Source organism: Saccoglossus kowalevskii, chromosome 6, assembly GCF_978046115.1.
Source record: "Saccoglossus kowalevskii chromosome 6, keSacKowa6.1, whole genome shotgun sequence".
Classification (NCBI taxonomy): domain Eukaryota; kingdom Metazoa; phylum Hemichordata; class Enteropneusta; family Harrimaniidae; genus Saccoglossus; species Saccoglossus kowalevskii.
Window position 1 is genome coordinate 15,027,064 of NC_140646.1, and position 21,394 is coordinate 15,048,457.

The window sequence follows — 21,394 nt, forward strand, 5'->3', positions numbered from 1 at the left end:
CCGGTGGCCTCCTGACTAGGTTGCCCTATCGTGAGTAGTATTACACTATTTGCGAAATGAGGTTGAAGAAAGATCGACGTGACTTGTATTTTCTCAGTGTTGATTTCCTGGTTAATGTCACAGTCCGGGACACCGCAGTTTGCATAAACAAATGAAAGTATTCCTGTTCTGTGTTTTTTTTATTTATACAGCCAGATTAAAACCACGGTTTGTTCTCCTTCTAGGATGGCTAACACCCACTAGCTTCCTAGCCATGTTTGTTTGATCGCTAGTCGCCTCTAAGTTTCATTTGGCTTCAAAGTATTGTCAAATCGGCCTCCTGTAGAATTTGAAAATAACTATTACACAGACAGGACAGTTGCCAATAACATCTACCTTGATGGTTTGAAAACACTCATGGGATGGGGTAACGATACGACTACGTACATGTACTCCAGGTACGTACCTCTATGCACAGTCGATCCAGCCGGTCCACAATGGCGACACCAAGGCCGCATACCAGTCACGATGTGTCGTTCGCTCGAGAGTTCACTACAATGCTACTCCACACCACACATCAGTCACAGTTATATTTAATGGATTAAAACTAGTTTCTTAGTTTGCCATATGAGATTATAGAAACAATTTCCAGAAAGACATTTTAAATTATTCAGATTCACAGACCAGTGACAGTGAAACTGTTCCATTCACTGGGGATTTTTCTCCAAATTTCCCACTTTTTAGCGGTAGCAAATCCACTAATATTGACAACGCTACAAAATAATAACAGTAATGAACCCATATGGACTCAAGCACACATAAGTGCTCCATATGTGTACTTCGCTCACTTCCGCACATATATGTCGCACAAAGTGAGCTTTCATTTAATATTCGTTGGCGAGTCGTTCATTATTGTTTAATTAAATTGTCCATTGACCATTATAAAATCTAAGTTATAAACACATTGTTCAGCAGTGTGTTTGCATTCGACTGTGGGGAGATGATAGAATTTGACAAAAAATAAGTTTTACCTCTTGTTCTAGGGAAAATAGAAAAAACTATGCGGTGATGCAAACAAGCCATTCACTGCCAAGTCAGCTAGCTACACACATGGAGCTCCATGCTACACATAACTTCCAATAACAACTTAATGAACTCTGTACTGATTACTTTCGTACTGATAATGATTAATACCGGTATGTTATATTGTTATAGTTTGGGTGTATTCGAAGACTGAATTTTAGTTTTCTGTCACTATTAAAATGAGACCTTTGTTTAAGTTTGAGCTAAACAACATGATCGATGACAAACAGAATTTTGAATTTTGCTTTGTTTTTGGAGTAACTCCAACTTTTATGTGATATTTTCACCTGCTACATATCCATGAATATATCACCTTGCTCACACGTGTATAAAATTTTGTGATCTTTATTGGAAAGTTAGTTGGTTTTTTTTCACTGACCAAAGGTTCAATAGTGAATGACGTGTTTGTTTGTTTGTTTATGATATAATGATGCTGGACATTGCCTTTGAAGAATGTTCCCAATAGATGTGTCTCAAAAAACACTTTTATATCAGTTTTTCTTTTCTTTTTTCAGCTCATTACGATAGAATCAGTTAATTTAGCACTACCATAGAGAATGCAGAGGCACGTTTATATTTCACTCTAGTACTATTGCTCAAAATTGCATGCTCAAAATGTTTTCAGTGACTTTTGTCAGTGACAAGTTACCTAATTAGTATGCATTTCGAGAAACCACAGTGTGTGTGTATGCGCAGTTTGAAATGGAACAATTTTGAATGCAATAAAATCATGCGTAGAACTCGGGCTCCAGCAAGAAATTGTGGCGTCAAACTGGCTGTCGTTTGAATTGTATTGCAATAGACATAATTTTAGAGCCTGTATTTTTCTATGAAATGTTTCTAAGTTTTGTTGAAAATAATTCTGTAAAGAAATCGCTGAAATTATTTCATATGTCTGTAAAAGGGACGTTGTTACTTTGACGATGGGCTACGGACGACTGATTTTGAAATGTTCCATTCAGATCGGATGGCGCCCTCTCGTGCCAACCCCTCCAAAACATTTCAAGTTTTTCATTGCTCATGAGTATTAATTTATGCAAATGTGAAGATTATTTCAAACTATTCGTGTCATGCATCTCCACCCTGCATTAAAGGTTGATTTTGAACAACAAAACATCCAGTGAAATATTAAACAAAACATTTCAACAGTATGTGGCACACTTTACGAAATTGAAAAAAAATGAGTGAAGCATAGGTTTTAGGCCAACGTGCGTAATGACGAAAAGCTAAGCCTTTCTTTTCACCGTGATGGTTACCAGGTGGTGAAAATATCTGGATGTCGGCCCCCGAGAATACTAGCAACTCATAATGATCGTTTTGGTCTCTTACTGCCCTCTATAGTTTGTGGTAAATGAACTTCTGTTTTTTATACTTTGGTAAAATACATTGATTAATGCTGTCAATACCAGGGTGTTATTTTACAGTTGACAGCAGTAGGTTGTAAATAGGTGGACAAATCTACAGTTTTGGTTATATTTTTCTGTAAATATTAGTTTTAAAATAAGTATCAGAAATATCAGCTCAAAATCCGTGCATGTTTTTCACACAGAATAGTGTGATACCCCTGGCAGCTTGTAGGTTTTACGGATTCATCAGTGCATAACACTCTTAGTTAATAAACAGAGAACGGCATTCATCCATTGGTCTCAATGACAAACATAATTGGGTCTATTGTATGCTGTTGTACAGTAGGGGTTAGAGAAGTGATCTCCCTAGGGCTAAGCAGGGATAATACTAACTGTATGTGTACAAGTACAATACTGTATCTAGATAAAGAATTCACACTATTCAATTAACTTTAAGTTTGAATGAAAGGAGAATGAAAGAGACCGACATTAGTTGTAGGTGTACACAGCATTGTATGAATATATCCCATGACATTATCTCAGCTGTTATAGATATAGATACATTCTCCACCTCATTGACCACATATTCCTGGATTTAACCAATTAAATATTGACACAAATGTCTAAATTCTATTTCAAGATTTTATAAAGTTGAATTGTGCAAGTATTTTTGAAGCCAATCCATATTGCTATAAGGGGGATGCAATGTCTCAAGGGATGCACTGTTCTAGCAAGTTCATTAGTCTTGTCAAAGAGCCATAAATCATGGTTCAATTCTGTTCAAAATCACTTTATTCTCCCACAACCTTCTGTAGCTAGCAATTTAAACATCATATTATGTAAAAAAAAAAAAAATACCATGGTTGTTGAGTGTGACTGATTTATGGATGTTCGGAAACCATTCATCCATAGAAATTTTTCAAACTTTCCCAAGACACCCATCATCATTATCACCTCAGGCTAACTTGTAGCTAGTGTTGTTGCTATACATAGACCCAGAAATAAATTGCAAACCAATTTATTTGCGAAAGAAATATTTCTCCTGTACCTTAATTTTTTAATGTAAAGGCATACTGTTGCTACTTATTGAATTCAACAACAATTGCTGAAACAAAATGATTTTGCTAGTACGGTACTCTGTGTTTAATTATTAAAAAGTGTATTTTGAAATATTATTGTGAGTAGGTAATTCAATCCACGATAATTCCTCTACTCTTAAAAAAACACTTAAAAATAAGCTTAGTTGATCAAAAAAATTTGTTCAAGGACAAAATGATTAAAACTGCAGATCTAATTCATGACAAGATTATCATAGGTTACCCCAACGTCTAAATTTCAAGCCCACTTTAAAGCGGCTACATTACTCACTTAAATAAAGTGACCCATGCCTTAGAAGTTCAACTAGCATGAAGGCAGAATGTAGTATCGTTATACCTAATTCTAGCTATACAGAAAGTCAGGCGTGACCACCCAAGGATCTTTTAGGACCTAGTCTGTTATCATTATCCCCTGTGTTTCCCCATAACAATAACCCCAAAGTAATGTTAAACTGTATAATTTATCCTCGTACTGCTAGAAAGCCAGCTGTTATAGGCGAACCTCTTTGTTAGTTATCGGTATTGTGCATCTGAATAGAACAGGTTTCAAACCATGTCATTGTATTTCCAACATCACGTTATCCCAGTAAGACATAACTGTATGTTTTCACCAATGCTTTTGTATAATTTCCCCCAAAACGTGAAATACGATGATTTTAAATCTTGGTACCCTGCCCAATCTGTGTATATTCACGTTATGTTCCTTATAGATAAACATCGATACGCAATCGAGTAAAGAGTTGTATAAAAAGGATTTTAGTGTTTGCTGACAACTCTAGTGGCTGAGAGATGGTTTCGTCACGAATCTGAAATTCATACATCATTGTACCTGCTCTTTGCAAAATAAATATTTATTTAGTAAATGTTGTCAAGTAAATGCTGCAGTCGTGTAATTGTCTCAGGTTTGTTTGCCTTATTTCAGATACCTAACTGGTATCGGTTTATTATACTAGTATCTTTCAACACTAAGCGTTTTACCCACTGTTTGTTTAGTGCCATTTGTTGAATCGTGGACTGGTTTGTTCAGTTGAATATATATTTAGAGATGCAATGGATAACATTACTTTTCACTGTTTGAGCGAAAGTGTGTGATTTTTACTGGAGGGGTTAGGAAGTGGTAATTTAGCCATCTATGAGTTGGGATAAATCTCTACCGCAAATCTTCAATCAACTGGTTATTCAGGTAAGCCATGCAAGGAAAACAAACAACAAATATATCAGTTTAAGTGGCCAGGGGGGGTTAACATTTCACTTGGTATCGCTTAACAGGCTCAGATACCCGCTCAATGTGCTTCATACCTGAAACTTTTATGGATTCCAACTACCGTACTTTCATCAGTAAGTGTAACCATCTGCATAGCCATTAACAAAATTCTGACTGGCACTGCTGAAAAAATGAAGTTGTGGAATGTGGAAGTTGAAAACAATGACTTTACACAATTGCTTACTGTGTTTGATTAATCAGCTTTGATGGAATATCAATGTCAATTTGCATTTCGTTACTAATGGTGAAGTTCAGAGTAAATTAACAACTAAACAAGGCCGCCACTAGGTGGCGCTGTTCGCAAGTTACTCATATTTCATAGCAGAAAATTTGTTCACGTGGATATTAAATTTTCAATAAATTTTTTTTTTACACGATTCCAAGCCCAGAACAAAAAGTTCCTGGTCACTTTGTTTTCCAAAATTTTTGTTATATTTTAATATTAAAATTGTCATAAAAAATTGTTCTTTTATTTTGACTTAAATTTGACTAAATATAAATTATGAAAATAGTGAGGGTTGTCACTTGGTAGGTGTAAAGATTTTTTTCTAGTCTAGCAACCAAGATCCAATAATTTCACCATATAGAAAATACACCATGTTGAATAGATGAACATAATGTACCAGTAGGTCATGAAGGGTTCAACCATTTACACCCCCCCCCACCCATAGCAGGTTTATACTTTACATCCTTGTTTAATTAAGAAAGGATATTCAACTTGTGTTGAAAAACATTGTAGTGTAGCATGTCAGTTTGCAAACTTTCCATTTTTTCTAACATCAAATAAAAGAAAGCTGATGTGAATGTTTGTAACTGTTCAGTAATATTTGGGGGAGGGCTTATATTTACTAAGAAAGGATTTTAATGAATATGTAATCTGGGACATATGTGGACCAGATCAAGTTACAGTGGTGGAAACAATTAGTGCAGTTGTAAACCATAGTAGGAGATTCTTTCCGTAGACTTGGAGGTTCTTTTCCCTCCAATCAGTGAAGCTGAAAATACAAAAGTAGGGTATTAAAATTTAATGCAAATTGCACACTATCACGGAATTATCCTGTGTCCCATACTGGTGAGTGTATATACCCTGTTGTGCTGTAAAAATCCTAAGTTTTACAGTTTAATTATGACAACACACGTATACACTTCTTAAAATTGCTTTATAAAGTTTATTGACTAAATATTGACTTTACAAAAATATGAACGCTAATCTAAGATGAGAATCTTAGCTGTCTAGCCCCCCCCCCCCTATGAGTATAATAATCTTGACTGTCAAGGAATGCTTTCACCCCTGTATGTGTAATAGATTAGGCTATTACTGGCTTGTTCATTGAAGTGTAAGCAAACACTGACTGTTAAAAAACCAGCAAGCAGTGCAACACTACTCATAAAAACTTCTATCTTTTTTTTTTGCTAGCTCACTTTTTATAAGCTGCATGGAAAGAGAACTGTTGATATCTTTGAATTGAATCCAGGGTTTAATTCGTTGAGAAATGCTTCCGAAAGTGACTGCATCAAAAGATTGTGCTCCGACTCCGTGACTAGTGTGTGATAATAGTGTGTCTGTTTCATGGAAGCTATCCAAGTCTCATTTATATTAGTAGAGTGATGTAGGACTTCATGTGTTAGTACTTGCACTCAGGTCTTCATGGTAGTAACAACTTACAAATAAGCCGAGTGAACTTTGAAGTCTAAGTATGTGGCTCATCTGTGCTCTGCTATTGCAGGTTAGTGATCTTTTTATTCAACTTTTCATTCATTTTTTTCATTTAACTGAAAAATATTTTTCATATCCACACTGTTCAGCATTATGTGAATCAGGATGTGTGGAGATTACTGCAAACACTGTGATATTATTATAAACTCTGTAAACATCACAGAATTTTGTAATTTGGTGATTTAAGGATAAATAAGTGAAAAATGTAGAAATTTCACAAATACTATTTGCTATTTTACTGATTGAAAAGTGATTTTAAAATGACCAGTCACAATGAATAATTTAACAAAGTTTCTGAAAATTTTCTGTCCTCAATAGCCATGACTATTCTTAATGTAATTTAGAGAATAAGTCACTGTAATTCTTCAGGACTCCCGTGTAATATTTACTGAATTGAAAAATTGTTTTTGCTAAAATGAAAATGGCTTTATTTTTCTGACCTGTGTTTACTATTGAGAAATGTTAATTCCTTATTGCAGGGTTAAATTTTATCATGGATATATCCATTTGAGGTTTAAAGGGCGGTGGTTGTCACACCAACCATGCACCCATCATACAAACAAAGATGGTGACTTTGACTGTTGCGCAGACCAACCAAAGCTTTAACTATGTAATTTCCTTGGTGATTGGACAGTATTGAAAGCATCACCGACAGACAGTAACTCGTACTTCTTCATAAAAAAAGCGCATTGAATTGTGGGAAAATCAATGTTTATCGACATAGATGTTGCACATAAATTTCGTGACGACCACTGCCTTTTCAGCTCATAGTTTTAAACAATATACTTGTATTTTATGCTTAACTTTTAATTTATCAGTAGATTTAGTTGTCAAGTAGACAAATGAAAATATTTCTATATATGTCTTATGTTCAAAAGTATGTTGATTCTATAAAACCATGCAGCCCAACAGGGCTGTGTTCTACCATTAGGGGTAGACCAATTTTTCAGCTGGGGGATCTATACATGTCATATGTGTGGACACATCTTATTTGTATAAAACCATGCAACCCAACAAGGCTGTGTCCCTCCTTTAAACAAACCATTAGGGGTACACCAATATTTCAGCTGGGGGATCTATACATGTCATATGTGTGGACACATCTTATTTGTATAAAACCATGCAGCCCAACAAGGCTGTGTCCCTCCTTTAAACAAACCATTAGGGGTAGACCAATATTTCAGCTGGGGGATCTATACATGTCATATGTGTGGACACATCTTATTTGTATAAAACCATGCAACCCAACAAGGCTGTGTCCCTCCTTTAAACAAACCATTAGGGGTAGACCAATATTTCAGCTGGGGGATCTATACATGTCATATGTGTGGACACATCTTATTTGTATAAAACCATGCAGCCCAACAAGGCTGTGTCCCTCCCTTAAACAAACCATTAGGGGTACACCAATTTTTCAGCGGGGGGATCTATACATGTCATATGTGTGGATGCATCTTATTTGTATAAAACCATGCAGCCCAACAAGGCTGTGTCCCTCCTTTAAACAAACCATTAGGGGTAGACCAATATTTCAGCTGGGGGATCTATACATGTCATATGTGTGGACGCATCTTATTTGTATACAACCATGCAGAATGACAACTCTTAGCCCTCCTTTGTATAAACAGTGGATCAATTAGGGATGGACCAATATTTCTGCTGGGGCCATTAACTATATGCATCATATCAAAGGGGGGGGGGGATATGTTGATTGTATAAATCCATTTAACCTGGACGTAATAGTTAATTAGATAATTGAGAACAGAAAACATTAAATGCCAAACATTTCTCATATACATCATAACTTTTATTTCTGATTTATCTTAAGATATAAAATCATATTTAGTTAAAAAACCTTGATTTACTACATTCACTAATAACAGGGAGTCTTTGCTCTCCCTATTAAAAGCAGTTAAATAGACCAATATTTATAAAGGGGGAACTTTTTGGCAAATCATTTACTTGATTTTTTTTGTTGGTAGGATAGCATTTTTTTCAAGAGTTGTTTTTTCTCAAGATGTATGTAGTGGAACCCCCCTGCAGAAATATGGGTCTATACCCTGAATCTATTGTAAAATATCTAAAACATGATATATCTGCATGTTGATCCCTTCCTATAAGGATACATGTGCATGATTGTATACTACAGTAATCAAGTAGCTATGCTGGAATGTTTAGAGTGAGTTTAAATTTTGCCAATTATTTTCAAAGTTTTTTACTCCAGTGTGCAAAGCACACAATGGAAGTCTTTGTGTATGTATATATATATGTGTATGTATGTTCCATGGAAATCTCAAGAACCACTGGTTAGATTTCAACGAAACTTGGTACATATGTGCTCTGGGACAACATGCAGACCCCATAAAAATATGTGCATATTAGTTACCTATTTTACATAATAATTATCAATATTGACAACCCAAGTACCAATCATCACATTTCAATGAAACTTGGTACATGCATATTCTGTGGCATTGAACAGACCTGATTAGTTTTGGGTTGAAATGTATGCATATTAATTACCCGATTTGCATAATATGAATAATCATCACATTTCATTGAAACTTTGTAGATGCTCTGGGGTAATCCAAAAAAGACATTTTTTGTGTAATGTTGAAAACCATGAATAATGATTATCTAATTTTTTTAGCCAATATCTGATATTTCAAAAAATCAGATTTATATTGAACTAGTGGTTGGTAGAAGTGCAATGTACAATCGGATTAATTTTCTGTAATTGTTTTCACATTTTGCATCTTAAATGTATATGTGTGTGTATGTATGTTCCATGGAAATCTCAAGAGCCACTGGTTAGATTTCAACGAAACTTGGTACATATGTGCTCTGGGACAACATGCAGACCTCATTAAGTTTTGGGTAAAAATATGTGCATATTAGTTACATATTTTACATAATAATTATCAATATTGACAACCCAAGTACCAATCGTCACATTTCAATGAAACTTGGTACATGCATATTCTGTGGCATTGAACAGACCTGATTAGTTTTGGGTTGAAATGTATGCATATTAATTACCCAATTTGCATAATATAAATAATCCTCAGATTTCATTGAAACTTTGTAGATGCTCTGGGGTAATCCAAAAAAGACGTTATTAGTGTAATGTTGAAAACCATGAATAATGATTATCTAATTTTTTTTAGCCAATATCGGATATTTCAAAAAATCAGATTATATTGAACTAGTGGTAGTAGTGCAATGTACAATCAGATTAATTTTCTGTAATTGTTTTCACATTTTGCATCTTAAATAACAGACCAGTATTACGGTAGTTTCCAAACTTCTTGTTTGAAAGGCTAATCTTAAATTTTTAATTTATTTTAAATATGCCTTCAATACTCTCAGCACACAAGAGTTCTTTCTAAGCTTCTTTTGATTTAAATAGTGACAGAAAATTGAATATGGGTGGGGTATAATTAAAAATGTTAGGATTGTTCATTCCACGCGTATGAAATACCATCTGAACAAGTGGAAAATGTCTTTTTTTTGGTTAAAAAATGAATTCAATTTTCCAGCTATTTGCATTCTATTGTAAATATACACATGACACATTACTCATTTGGTTTGATGAAGTTTATATTGGCTTAATACTTATTCATAAGTGAAAAATTCAGATCGTGTAAAAATTGGTGTAGACTTTTAAATTTTAGCAGTATTTCATTCTCTGAGCAAGCTATATATTAATACTTTTTAAATGTAAGAAACAACATTTATAATAATCAGTAATGAGTGAATTACAATACTGGAGTTTTATACATCTAAACTTTGATACTGTTTTTCATGGGTTATTTCACCATAAGGTTAAGATTGACCACACCCATTCATTATGAAAGTCCTGCTGCTTTCAAATCACAAACTGACACAAATATTGGCATAGCTTAAACAAGGTCAAGTTCTATATCACACAGTGTCAGAATCAGTCAAAATATTAAATCCTATTTAGGTTACATGTCTTGCTGGAATACTGGAATTAAGGATGGTTGTGGCTACCAAACACACTTTTGGAACAGGACTTTTCTGAAATTAATTTTATAATTTACATTGCTGTTCTAAATTCTGAAGAAAAAAACGAGCTAGTTTTCAAATTATTAACCTTAATTTTCAAGCCAAAATGGCAACTAAAGTTGGATTCAAGACTATAGGGAAATAGCAAAGTCATTGTTTCCATGGAAACAAGTTGGGTACCCCAAATTCGTATTTGTTTGTTGTCATTTGTTCAAAGCAACCATTCACTCAGCAAAATCAAGAATTTCTAGTTTTTTTTTTTAAATTTTAATTGTGTCCATCTTCAATTAGGTAAGTGGGCATGTTTTAAGCCCTGTAGGACCTTTACATTGTTATTGCCTCTATCATACACCTCCTGTAAAGTCAATGCCTAAATAAATAACGTTAATCTTGAAGAATATCAAATTATATTTTTATTTAGCTTTTTGGGGATTTTCACGTTTTTTACGCGAATTCCAATGAAATTACCCTCAATCTGGCAAATTATTTTTTTTGCTAGTAATTTAAAGTGAGTATAAACGCTAAAAGTAAAAAAAAAATCTTTGATTGCTGTCTGAAGAGTTTTTATTGGTGTTCCACATGGTTAAGTCAAGGTTATAAGCTTATCAAGACTTGTAGCAAAAATAAATATTAAAGCAGGTGTCAGGAGAAGTGTCTCAACATGTGTCAAGGTTGGTATTAAGACAGGTGTCAAAGCAGGTATCAAAGCAGATAGAAAAATAGCTGCCAGGATAGGTGTCAATGCAGGTAGAAAAATAAGTCTCAGGACAAAGAAGGTAGCAAAACAGATGTCAAAGCAGGTATCAAGACAGATATTAAAACAAGTGTCAGGACAGGTGTCATGACATGTGTCAAGGTCGGAGTCAAGACAGGTGTCACAGCAGGTAGAAAAATAGGTGCCAGGATAGGTCACATGACATGTGTCAAGGTTGGTATCAAGACAGGTGTCAAGACAGGTGTCAAGGCAGGTGTCACAGCAGGTAGAAAAATAATTGCCAAGATAGGTGTCAGTGCAGGTAGAAAAATAGGTCCCAGGACAAAGAAGGTAGCAAAACAGATATCAGGACAGGTGTCACAACATGTGTCAAGATCAGAATCAAGACAGGTGTCACAACAGGTAGAAAAAATGGTGTCAAGACTGGTGTCAAGGCAGGTAGCATGACAAGTGTCAGAACAGGTGTCTCGACATATGTCAAAGATTGTATTAAGACAGGTGTCAAAGAAGGTATCAAAACAAGTGTCAGGACAGGTGTTACAACATGTGTCAAGGCAGGTGTCACAGCAGGTAGGAAAATGGTGCCAGGATAGGTGTCAATGCAGGTGTGAAGATAGGTGTTGCAACATATGTATCAAGACAGTAGCAAAGGCAGATGTAATCACAGGTGTTGAGATATATGTATGAAGACATATGTCAAGACAGGTGTCACAACAGAAATACCAAGATGTCACAGTAGATGTACCAAGATAGGCGTTTATTAAAGAGAAAATCGCATTTTGAGTTTGGTGCCTGTATATTCGATTTCACAAAAACATATTATGGTTATTGTGTTTATAATTATTATAATGTAGCAAATATGTTAATAATTTTTCGGTTGCCAACTTAACAGTTGGATTTCCTGAATTTCATGGCGCCAGCAGGATGTAATGTAAAACACATCTTTTTAATTAGCATGTTAATTTTGCTAACTTGAATTTTAATACTTTTGAGAATATTCGCAGAATAAATTGGTTAAATTAAAATAAGATTGGCTAAATTAGGTCCTCCCCTCCAAAATCAAGCTTTGTTTCAGCAAAATTTACCCCTCATATTTCAACATTTTTAAGGGGGAGCATGTCCCCGGACCCCTAGTAAGGTTGCACATTTGGTGCAAAATTGAACTTGGGTCTCTCGTTTTAGTGTGTGTCTCCAGTGGTGGTCATGTCCTAGATAGGATAGATTGCTGGATCTACTTGCCTATTGGCACAATAACCACTATACTACCATTTGTTATGAATATATTTGTTATGGTCGTGAGTTGTGTGTTTATATTTTTGTAATTTGCATTATTTTTATATTCGTACAAAGTGTTCCTGACTCACAGCTTAGTAATACAAATACATGGTCCAGTATCTTAATTGAAATCTATTGGTGCTGAATATTGATGATATCCAGATGCATTTCATAACAAGTGACTTCTGTTAAATCTGGTAAACAATGTACAGGAGTACACAGTGGTGTATTATTTGATCTGAGAATCTGAGCTTTGAGTACAAAGTTAAGCAGTATTGTATATGATAGAAACCGTCACACTGTTGTAGAATCAGTAGTCCTGTAATATATGACATCATATAACAACCAAATCATATGAGTAAAGTCGCAAGCAATGTTATATGTTTATGTTATTAACACAGGCATATGTGTTTGTTTTGGCATATTTTTCATATTTTGCAATCTGTTTAATTTACTCTGACAAAACATATCACGATGCATGTTATGGCATATCACGATGCATGTTATGGCAAGAGATAAAACCTTTTATTTGGCCCAGGTGTCATTATGTAATCTATATTCTCCAACGAATGTTCACAAAGATAATTTTTACTCAGTTTTAAATGGTTAAAAAAGTATGAATAAATTGGCAAAAAATGTAGTTCAGGTTTGTTTAATATTTACTGACTTGACATTAATGAGAATATTTAATGTTTCCTGTGTTATTGTATACTTAATTAGTGTATCGGTATCTTTTGTGTTTTGCTCAATCTTGATATTTGTGAAATTGAAATGTTGAATATTTTATATTTCCTTTCAGAGGAAGTAAATAGGAAGTGATGAATTTCCTTTACAATCAAACAATATTAAAATATTTCTATGCCTTGTTGTAGATGTAGACTTACTGTCACCATGATATTGTTCCGAACACCAAAAACAACAATATTGCCAGTTATATTGCTGACTGGTTTGCTATGTGTATCTTGTGATCTTTACATAATTAGAGCTGGCTAATTCAAACCATTTTCACGAGGGTGTATTGTTCGGCTAATTGTGGTCATTTAGCATTATGACATTGCATCTGACACACCATCAATTGTGTCATGACATTTTTTAATGTGTCAGTACATACATTTGCCTTTTAGAAATTTATTTGAATGGCAATCCCACTGTGATCTTCAATTTATACTCAATGTGTCTGAGTCCCCCAGTATTAGTTTGATGTCTCCTGCTGAGATTAGTAAATGACATATCTCCATACTAATTAACAGCTTCAGCCTATGAGAAAAATAGTGTGCATATTAGATGACTCATTTGCATATTAATTAGATGCCATGCCAAAGTTTCCTGACCAAACTATATCTAGGAGTTAGTGACATCAAAAGTGTGCATATTAAGTGACTCATTTGCATACTAATTAGCTACCAAAGTTTCCTAATCTAACTATATCTAGTAGTTAGTGACTTTAAAAGTGAGCATGTTAAGCAACTCATTTGCATAATAATTAGCTGCCAAAGTTTCCTGACCAAACTATATCAAGGAGTTGGTGACATCAAAAGTATGCATATTAAGTGACTCATTTGCATACTAATTAGCTGTAACATTTTCCTGACCTAGCTTTATCTAGTAGTTTGTGACCTTAAAAGCGTGCATATTAATTGACTCATTTGCATACTAATTAGCTGCCAAAGTTTCCTGACCTTCTAACTATGACTGATTTGCATACTAATTGTTTTCAGATCTACAAGCTTTATTTCTTTGGGATAGAAAAAGATGTGGACATTTTTCTTTTTACCCACAAGTAATTCTGTTTTACTCCAGCCTAGCCCCAGTTTTCAAATAGGGAAACACCGATGTCTTTTACTTCACAAACAGCTGGTACTCAGAATGCTTCACCTGGCTTCAACATGAATTGACAGGTCTATCATGAATGGTATGTGGACATACTACAAATATTTTATGTTGTACGCACCAGTCCATACTTTGTTGCTGTCAGGGCTGATTGTTTCTGGGACAAAAAACAATGTGAAGGTTTATTGCAAACTTGTTGATTAGGTAGCAAGATGTAAATGTATAATTTTTATTTCAATTGTAAGGAGTCACTAAATGCAAGTAGACGTTTTATTTTCTTGAAAGCTTTTCCTTAAATTTACATACTGAGATCATGGAGTTATTATATGAAATATATTTTTTGTATTTAATAGTTCACATATGCACAAATGGTGGGAATTATTAATGATTTTTACTGAACGTTGCGAATCACGCACGTTGGAACACTATTCAGAAACAAATTAAATTTGAACATAGTCAGATGAAAAGCTGTTAATGATTCCCAACATTCAGATACACTGCACTGAAATGCAATGAAATTTATTAAACATTTGTTGTGATTGAGGCCATCAAATTTTTCACATCATAGTCCTAAGTGTAAAAATTAAATGACTAAAATTTGATAACAAAATATTTTCCTCTTCTTGTGAGATCTTTTGCATATCATCAATTGTATTCTACATTCTAAAAAAAAAAAATCATGTAATGCAGCATGATCATTGTTGTGCTTTACCACTAGTAAAAAAGAATATTAAATCTTAAAATTAGACTATTTGTTTAAAACTGGTTTATATTACAATTAAAACGAAATTAGTTCTGAACAAATGTAATTCTTTAATTAGTTGGTAGTATGTTGTCATGATATCCTTTCTGCTATCAATTAACTTAAAACATTTCTCAGACCAGGAAGCAATTTCTGAAATAATAAAATGGATGCTAAATAACCTAGCTTGCTATGACAACGCTTCCAGTATGGCAAGGAAGTTTCCTTTGTCACATGTTACTGAACATTCTAAACTTGCTCCATTCAAGATCTCATGAGAAACTGGAAATACCCTATGAACAGTTATACAGTGTAGTTTATTGTGCATGGTTTGATTATCATTCTTGGAATGGTTTGCATGCTATCCATATTGTTCAATTAAAGAATTGCACAATGATGCGGAAATAAGGGGTTGACCATTAAAACTCTGGGAGGGCCCTATATATAAGAAAAATATGCAAATTATATTTTTTGTGTCTAAAACATTTTTTTTTATATCAACAATGATGTTACTTAATTGTCCTTGTAAGATGTTTTCTGCACAGTATTTAAAAAAAATAATCAAGACTTGAGTTTCTAATGGTTGAGCACTCAAGTTAAAGAGTGTGACAGAACAAGTAAAAAATAATTATTGGATTTTATAACCATCATTATTGCTAATAGTTGATTTAATTAATTTAAATATTTAGTTGATAAATTTTATCAATTACTGTTGTTATTTGAAATAAATGTATTGGCAGTTATTTATTTTTAATACTATAAATGGCAAAGTCAACTTTGACACCATTCCCAAAATAAACCCACATAATTTTTCCTTTAATTTGTATTTGGTATGTGAAATTCACTTGGTCTGAACATAAAAACAAATATTAGTGAAAACAATTATTTTATTGTTTTTACTTATCGTGATTATGTTTAACCTTTTTAAATCCTTCAGGAATTTGAACCATTTCAATAAAGTGGAATTTTTTTTAGTTATTACAGCCTTGCATTGCATAGAGGATACTTGCCTAGATGTTGAATTGTGCTCTGTATATAACCTGTAGATGTCATAGCAGCAGGGAATAACTAGGTCTGCAATAACTCATAGATTATACCATGCCCAGTAGCAAGCATATGTCAAAGGTGTCGATACAAATATGTGCTTCTGTTGTCGTTAAAATACTGTTCAAGTTGGCTGTTTTTGTCGGCTTTCCTTCAGCATCTTGAAACTTTTTGTAGAATTGGCCAGCTTTCATCCATCTTTTGAAATAATCTGTAGACTTTGTGGGGGTTTCTCCTATCACTGGAAAACTTTAGAAGTAGTTGGTAATTTTTCCCCTGCCTGTGTATTTTAAAGGTGCATCTCTTAATAGCTGTAGTGTTTGCATATTCTGTAAAAACTTTACCCCCAGTCCCATCCCCATCTCTAGAAGCCTTCTGAAGAATTTACCAGTTGTTCTCCACCCCTTGAAAATAATAAATAGACTTTGTTGTTTTTCCCCATCTCTTAACCTGGAGAATTTTCCATCTTTTCTCAACCTTTTTAAAATATTTAATAGACTTTGTTGTTTTCCCCATCTCTAAAAACCTGTAGAATTTGCCGACATTACTTTTGTCTCTTTTGAAGTATTCTGTAAACATGCTGTGTCAGCCTTCTCCCCATCCCTTGAATCATACGAGGAACACAATTTCGGGATTATGTGCACATTTTTTGTTATGACTTTGAGTTTCTTAAAGCGTGAGAGGTCATCACCTGCGCATGCGTCAGATGGCCATAGCGTGTCATTGTTTACTAACAAGTGTCTACCCATGAGCCTTAGCGTTTTTAAGGGTTGTTATCGTCGCTTGGGACTCAATTCCTGCATGTGCGTATGTGACACCCTCCCGCTTAAAATTCTGAAAATACTATAACATGTGTTTATTTCGCAAGTTGGTAAATTTCGAGAAATTTTGTAACCAAAGACATGAAGTCACAATGATTAAAGATTTAATTGTTAAAAATAAGCTGTTTATTTTTCATACAGTATTTCATTTTTTATATGTATTCCCATGAATAGGGTTCCTGTGGAAGTCGTAAATATCTTGAAATTGTTTTAGTCCAAGTTTGTCCTTTTTAACCTTTTTACCACCAGACTTTCTCGTGAAAAATTTTCTTCACTTTTTTTTTTTTATATTTTTGAAAGTTTTTGGAAATGAACCCTAATTTTGTAGCCAACAGACAAAATTTGAGTCAATTTCAATTTTTACTCAGAAAATTCGTCTATTTATGTCTCAGTTTTTTGAAGGAAAGTGCAGACTATAAACAGGACTATTTTGTGAATTTGTGATGAAAAGAGGGAACTGGTGGTGAGAAGGTTAATAAGGCCCTGAAAATATCAGCAATTGAAAATCCGTACAGCAACATTTATTGTTGAATATGGTTTCAAATGAATCTTTCCTTTTACAATAGCTTTTGTGAGCTGAAACCCGTAGCAGTCCCGATTAAATTTAGTGAATTTGATAATTGAAAAATGCTTTAAAATTCTTTATCTAATTCTCTGTCACATTTATACACTTACCGTGGAGCGATTTAAGTAAAATATGATTGTGTTTTCGGCGGCAACATCTCTTGAATCTTTGTAGTGGACATACTATATCACCAATAAGTATCACAGCTGCTGAGTTTTCCAGACTCTTTCACTTTAGATATACTTCTCGTAATTTTCCCGCATAATTTCCAAGGACCATTCTTATAGTTTGATGACATCTGTTTTATAATGCATCGTATGATAAACAATCCCATAAGACTGTCGTTTGCTATCATATAATGTATAATTCTGTTCATCTAACCTTTAAATAAATAAGATGTAACAAATTTTTCTCAAAGTCGTGTCTTGTTTAGGTTTCAGAACTGTGGAGATAAATTTGAGGAATTTGGAATTTAATTGAGGCGTGCACTATCATTGCTGTATGTATGCACAAGAACATTATTTGATCAGATGGCACTAGAAAAAAAAAACATGAATACTGTACCATATTTACTCTATTAGATATGTATATGCTTACTGATAGTAATATGACGTCAGCGATAGTCAACAAAGTCTAAGTTGCCATACTTTAACAAAGTAATCAGAGTAATACTACATGCTTGGTGAGTTTTAGGTGGTTTTCCGAGCCCTATCACTGGTTGTGTGTTGTCACAGTGGTATTACACATGTGTTACATGACTCATTTTGTATAGAAGGACAATAGGCCAATGACATGTAGAAATCACACCTGATTCATGTATGTATCATAGTAAACCATAAACCACCTGCTTAGCATGTTCACTAGAGTGCATGCACACGGCTCGTTGAAAATTCTGGGACTCTATGGCATTAAACTACTCCCATAGTAACGTTGGTTGCTTCTCTATTTCAAGATTAATAAACAATAATTAGTTTATAATTGGCAAACTAATTAAATTAATTATTTAAAATTTATAATTATTTATTATGAAAATTTGTTGCATTCTTGTTTTATTATTATTATATTACAACAATTTTTCTCTGTGCAGAAATTTCAAAACCACGAAGTTCCACTTGCAGTTCCACTTCTACCATCTGTAAACTTGATTTTCCATTTTTCGCTGTATCGACCTTCTGCAGTTCTCTTCCAAGTGGTGTTACCCAATTTCAAGTAGTGATAGTGAGGGCCACACTCAGAGACCACTGTCTAGTAACAGCACATGCATGCACTCAAGTCAGCAGATAACATTTATTATGAATTCCTAATTAAGATTAGAATAATTGCTTAGCAGTGTGTTGGTACAGATTGTCAAACACAAGGAAAACCATTTCGTGGATTTTATGGTATGTTGTGGACATTCTTACAGTAGATGTGTTTTTGTTTGAATGTGTGTGGTTATTTTAACAGTGTATGCATTTTAAATCATGCATAAAGTCTGGTGATAAGTAGTAATCAACCTGTCACCGTACTTTTCCAATCCCCCAGTGTGTTATTGTTAAAATCAGACACATGTCCATATTAATTCACAGTTCAATGCCCCCACCATGTAGTGTAAATGACCCTTCAATTTTCTAGTCTAATGTGTTGCCAATCTAACACCAATCAGACCAGTGGAGCCATGCATTCACAGTGCACTTTGACACCAATCAGACAAGTGGAGCCATGCAATCACAGTACACTTTGACACCAATCAGACCAGTGGAGTCATGGAGCCACAATATACTTTGACACCAATCAGACCAGTGGAGCCATGCAATTACAGTGCACTTTGACACCAGTCAGACCAGTGGAGTAATGCAATCACAGTGCACTTTGACACTAATCAGACCAGTGGAGTCATGGAGTCACGGTGCACTTTGACACCAATCAGACAAGTGGAGTCATGCAATCACAGTACACTTTGACACCAATCAGACAAGTGAAGTCATGGAGCCACAATGCACTTTGACACCAATCAGACCAGTGGAGCCGTGCAGCCACAGTGCACTTTGACACCAATGAGACCAGTGGAGTCATGGAGCCACAATACACTTTGACACCAATCAGACCAGTGGAGCCATGCAATCACAGTGTACTTTGACACCAATCAGACAAGTGGAGCCATGCAATCACAGTGCACCTTGACACCAATAAGACCAGTGGAGCCATGCAATCACAGTGTATTTTGACACCAATAAGACCAGTGGAGCCATGCAATCACAGCACACTTTGAAACCAATGAGACAGTGGAGCCATGCAATCACATTGCACTTTGACACCAATCAGACCAGTGGAGCCATGCAATCACAGTACACTTTGACACCAATCAGACCAGTGGAGTCATGTAGCCACAATGCACTTTGACACCAATCAGACCAGTGGATCCATACAGTCACAGTTCACTTTGATACCAATAAGACCAGTGGAGCCATGCAATCACAGTGTACCTTGACACCAATAAGACCAGTTGAGCCATCCATTCACAACGCACTTTGACACAAATCAGACCAGTTGAGCCTTTTATTCACAGCGCACTTTGGCACAAATCAGACCAGTGGAGTCATGCAATCATAATGCACTTTGACACCAATCAGACCAGTGGAGTCGTGGAGTCACAGTGCACTTTGACACCAATCAGACCAGTGGAGCCATGCAATTACAGTGCACTTTGACACCAGTCAGACCAGTGGAGTCATGCAATCACAGTGCACTTTGACACCAATCAGACCAGTGGAGCCATGCAATCATAGTGCATGCACCTTGACACCAATAAGACATATGCTATGCATTCACAGTGCACCAATCAGACCAGTGGAGCCATGCAATTACAGTGCACTTTGACACCAATCAGACCAGTGGAGCCATGCAATCATAGTGCATGCACCTTGACACCAATAAGACATATGCTATGCATTCACAGTGCACCAATCAGACCAGTGGAGCCATGCAATTACAGTGCACTTTGACACCAATCAGACCAGTGGAGCCATGCAATTATAGTGCATGCACCTTGACACCAATAAGACATATGCTATGCATTCACAGTGCACCAACCAGACCAGTGGAGTCATGCAATTACAGTGCACTTTGACACCAATCAGACCAGTGGAGCCATGCAATCATAGTGCATGCACCTTGACACCAATAAGACATATGCTATGCATTCACAGTGCACCAATCAGACCAGTGGAGCCATGCAATTACAGTGCACTTTGACACCAATCAGACCAGTGGAGCCATGCAATCATAGTGCATGCACCTTGACACCAATAAGACATATGCTATGCATTCACAGTGCACCAATCAGACCAGTGGAGCCATGCAATTACAGTGCACTTTGACACCAATCAGACCAGTGGAGCCATGCAATCATAGTGCATGCACCTTGACACCAATAAGACATATGCTATGCATTCACAGTGCACCAATCAGACCAGTGGAGCCATGCAATTACAGTGCACTTTGACACCAATCAGACCAGTGGAGCCATGCAATCATAGTGCATGCACCTTGACACCAATAAGACATATGCTATGCATTCACAGTGCACCAATCAGACCAGTGGAGCCATGCAATTACAGTGCACTTTGACACCAATCAGACCAGTGGAGCCATGCAATCATAGTGCATGCACCTTGACACCAATAAGACATATGCTATGCATTCACAGTGCACCAATCAGACCAGTGGAGCCATGCAATTACAGTGCACTTTGACACCAATCAGACCAGTGGAGCCATGCAATCATAGTGCATGCACCTTGACACCAATAAGACATGTGCTATGCATTCACAGTGCACCAACCAGACCAGTGGAGCCATGCAATTACAGTGCACTTTGACACCAATCAGACCAATCAAATCTGCAGT

The 21,394-nt window shown here is 35.4% G+C and overlaps 1 protein-coding gene across 1 annotated transcript in view; it reads left to right on the forward strand.

Moving 5' to 3' along the window:
- Nucleotides 1-6,153: 6,153 nt before the first annotated feature.
- LOC102803394 (A disintegrin and metalloproteinase with thrombospondin motifs 18-like) overlaps nt 6,154-21,394 on the forward strand; it is a 97,522-nt gene continuing 82,281 nt past the window's right edge. The window contains exon 1 of the mRNA XM_085500101.1: nt 6,154-6,496. Coding sequence (XP_085356227.1) covers nt 6,467-6,496 — 30 coding nt within the window. The 5' untranslated portion in view covers nt 6,154-6,466. The remainder of the gene's footprint in view (nt 6,497-21,394) is intronic.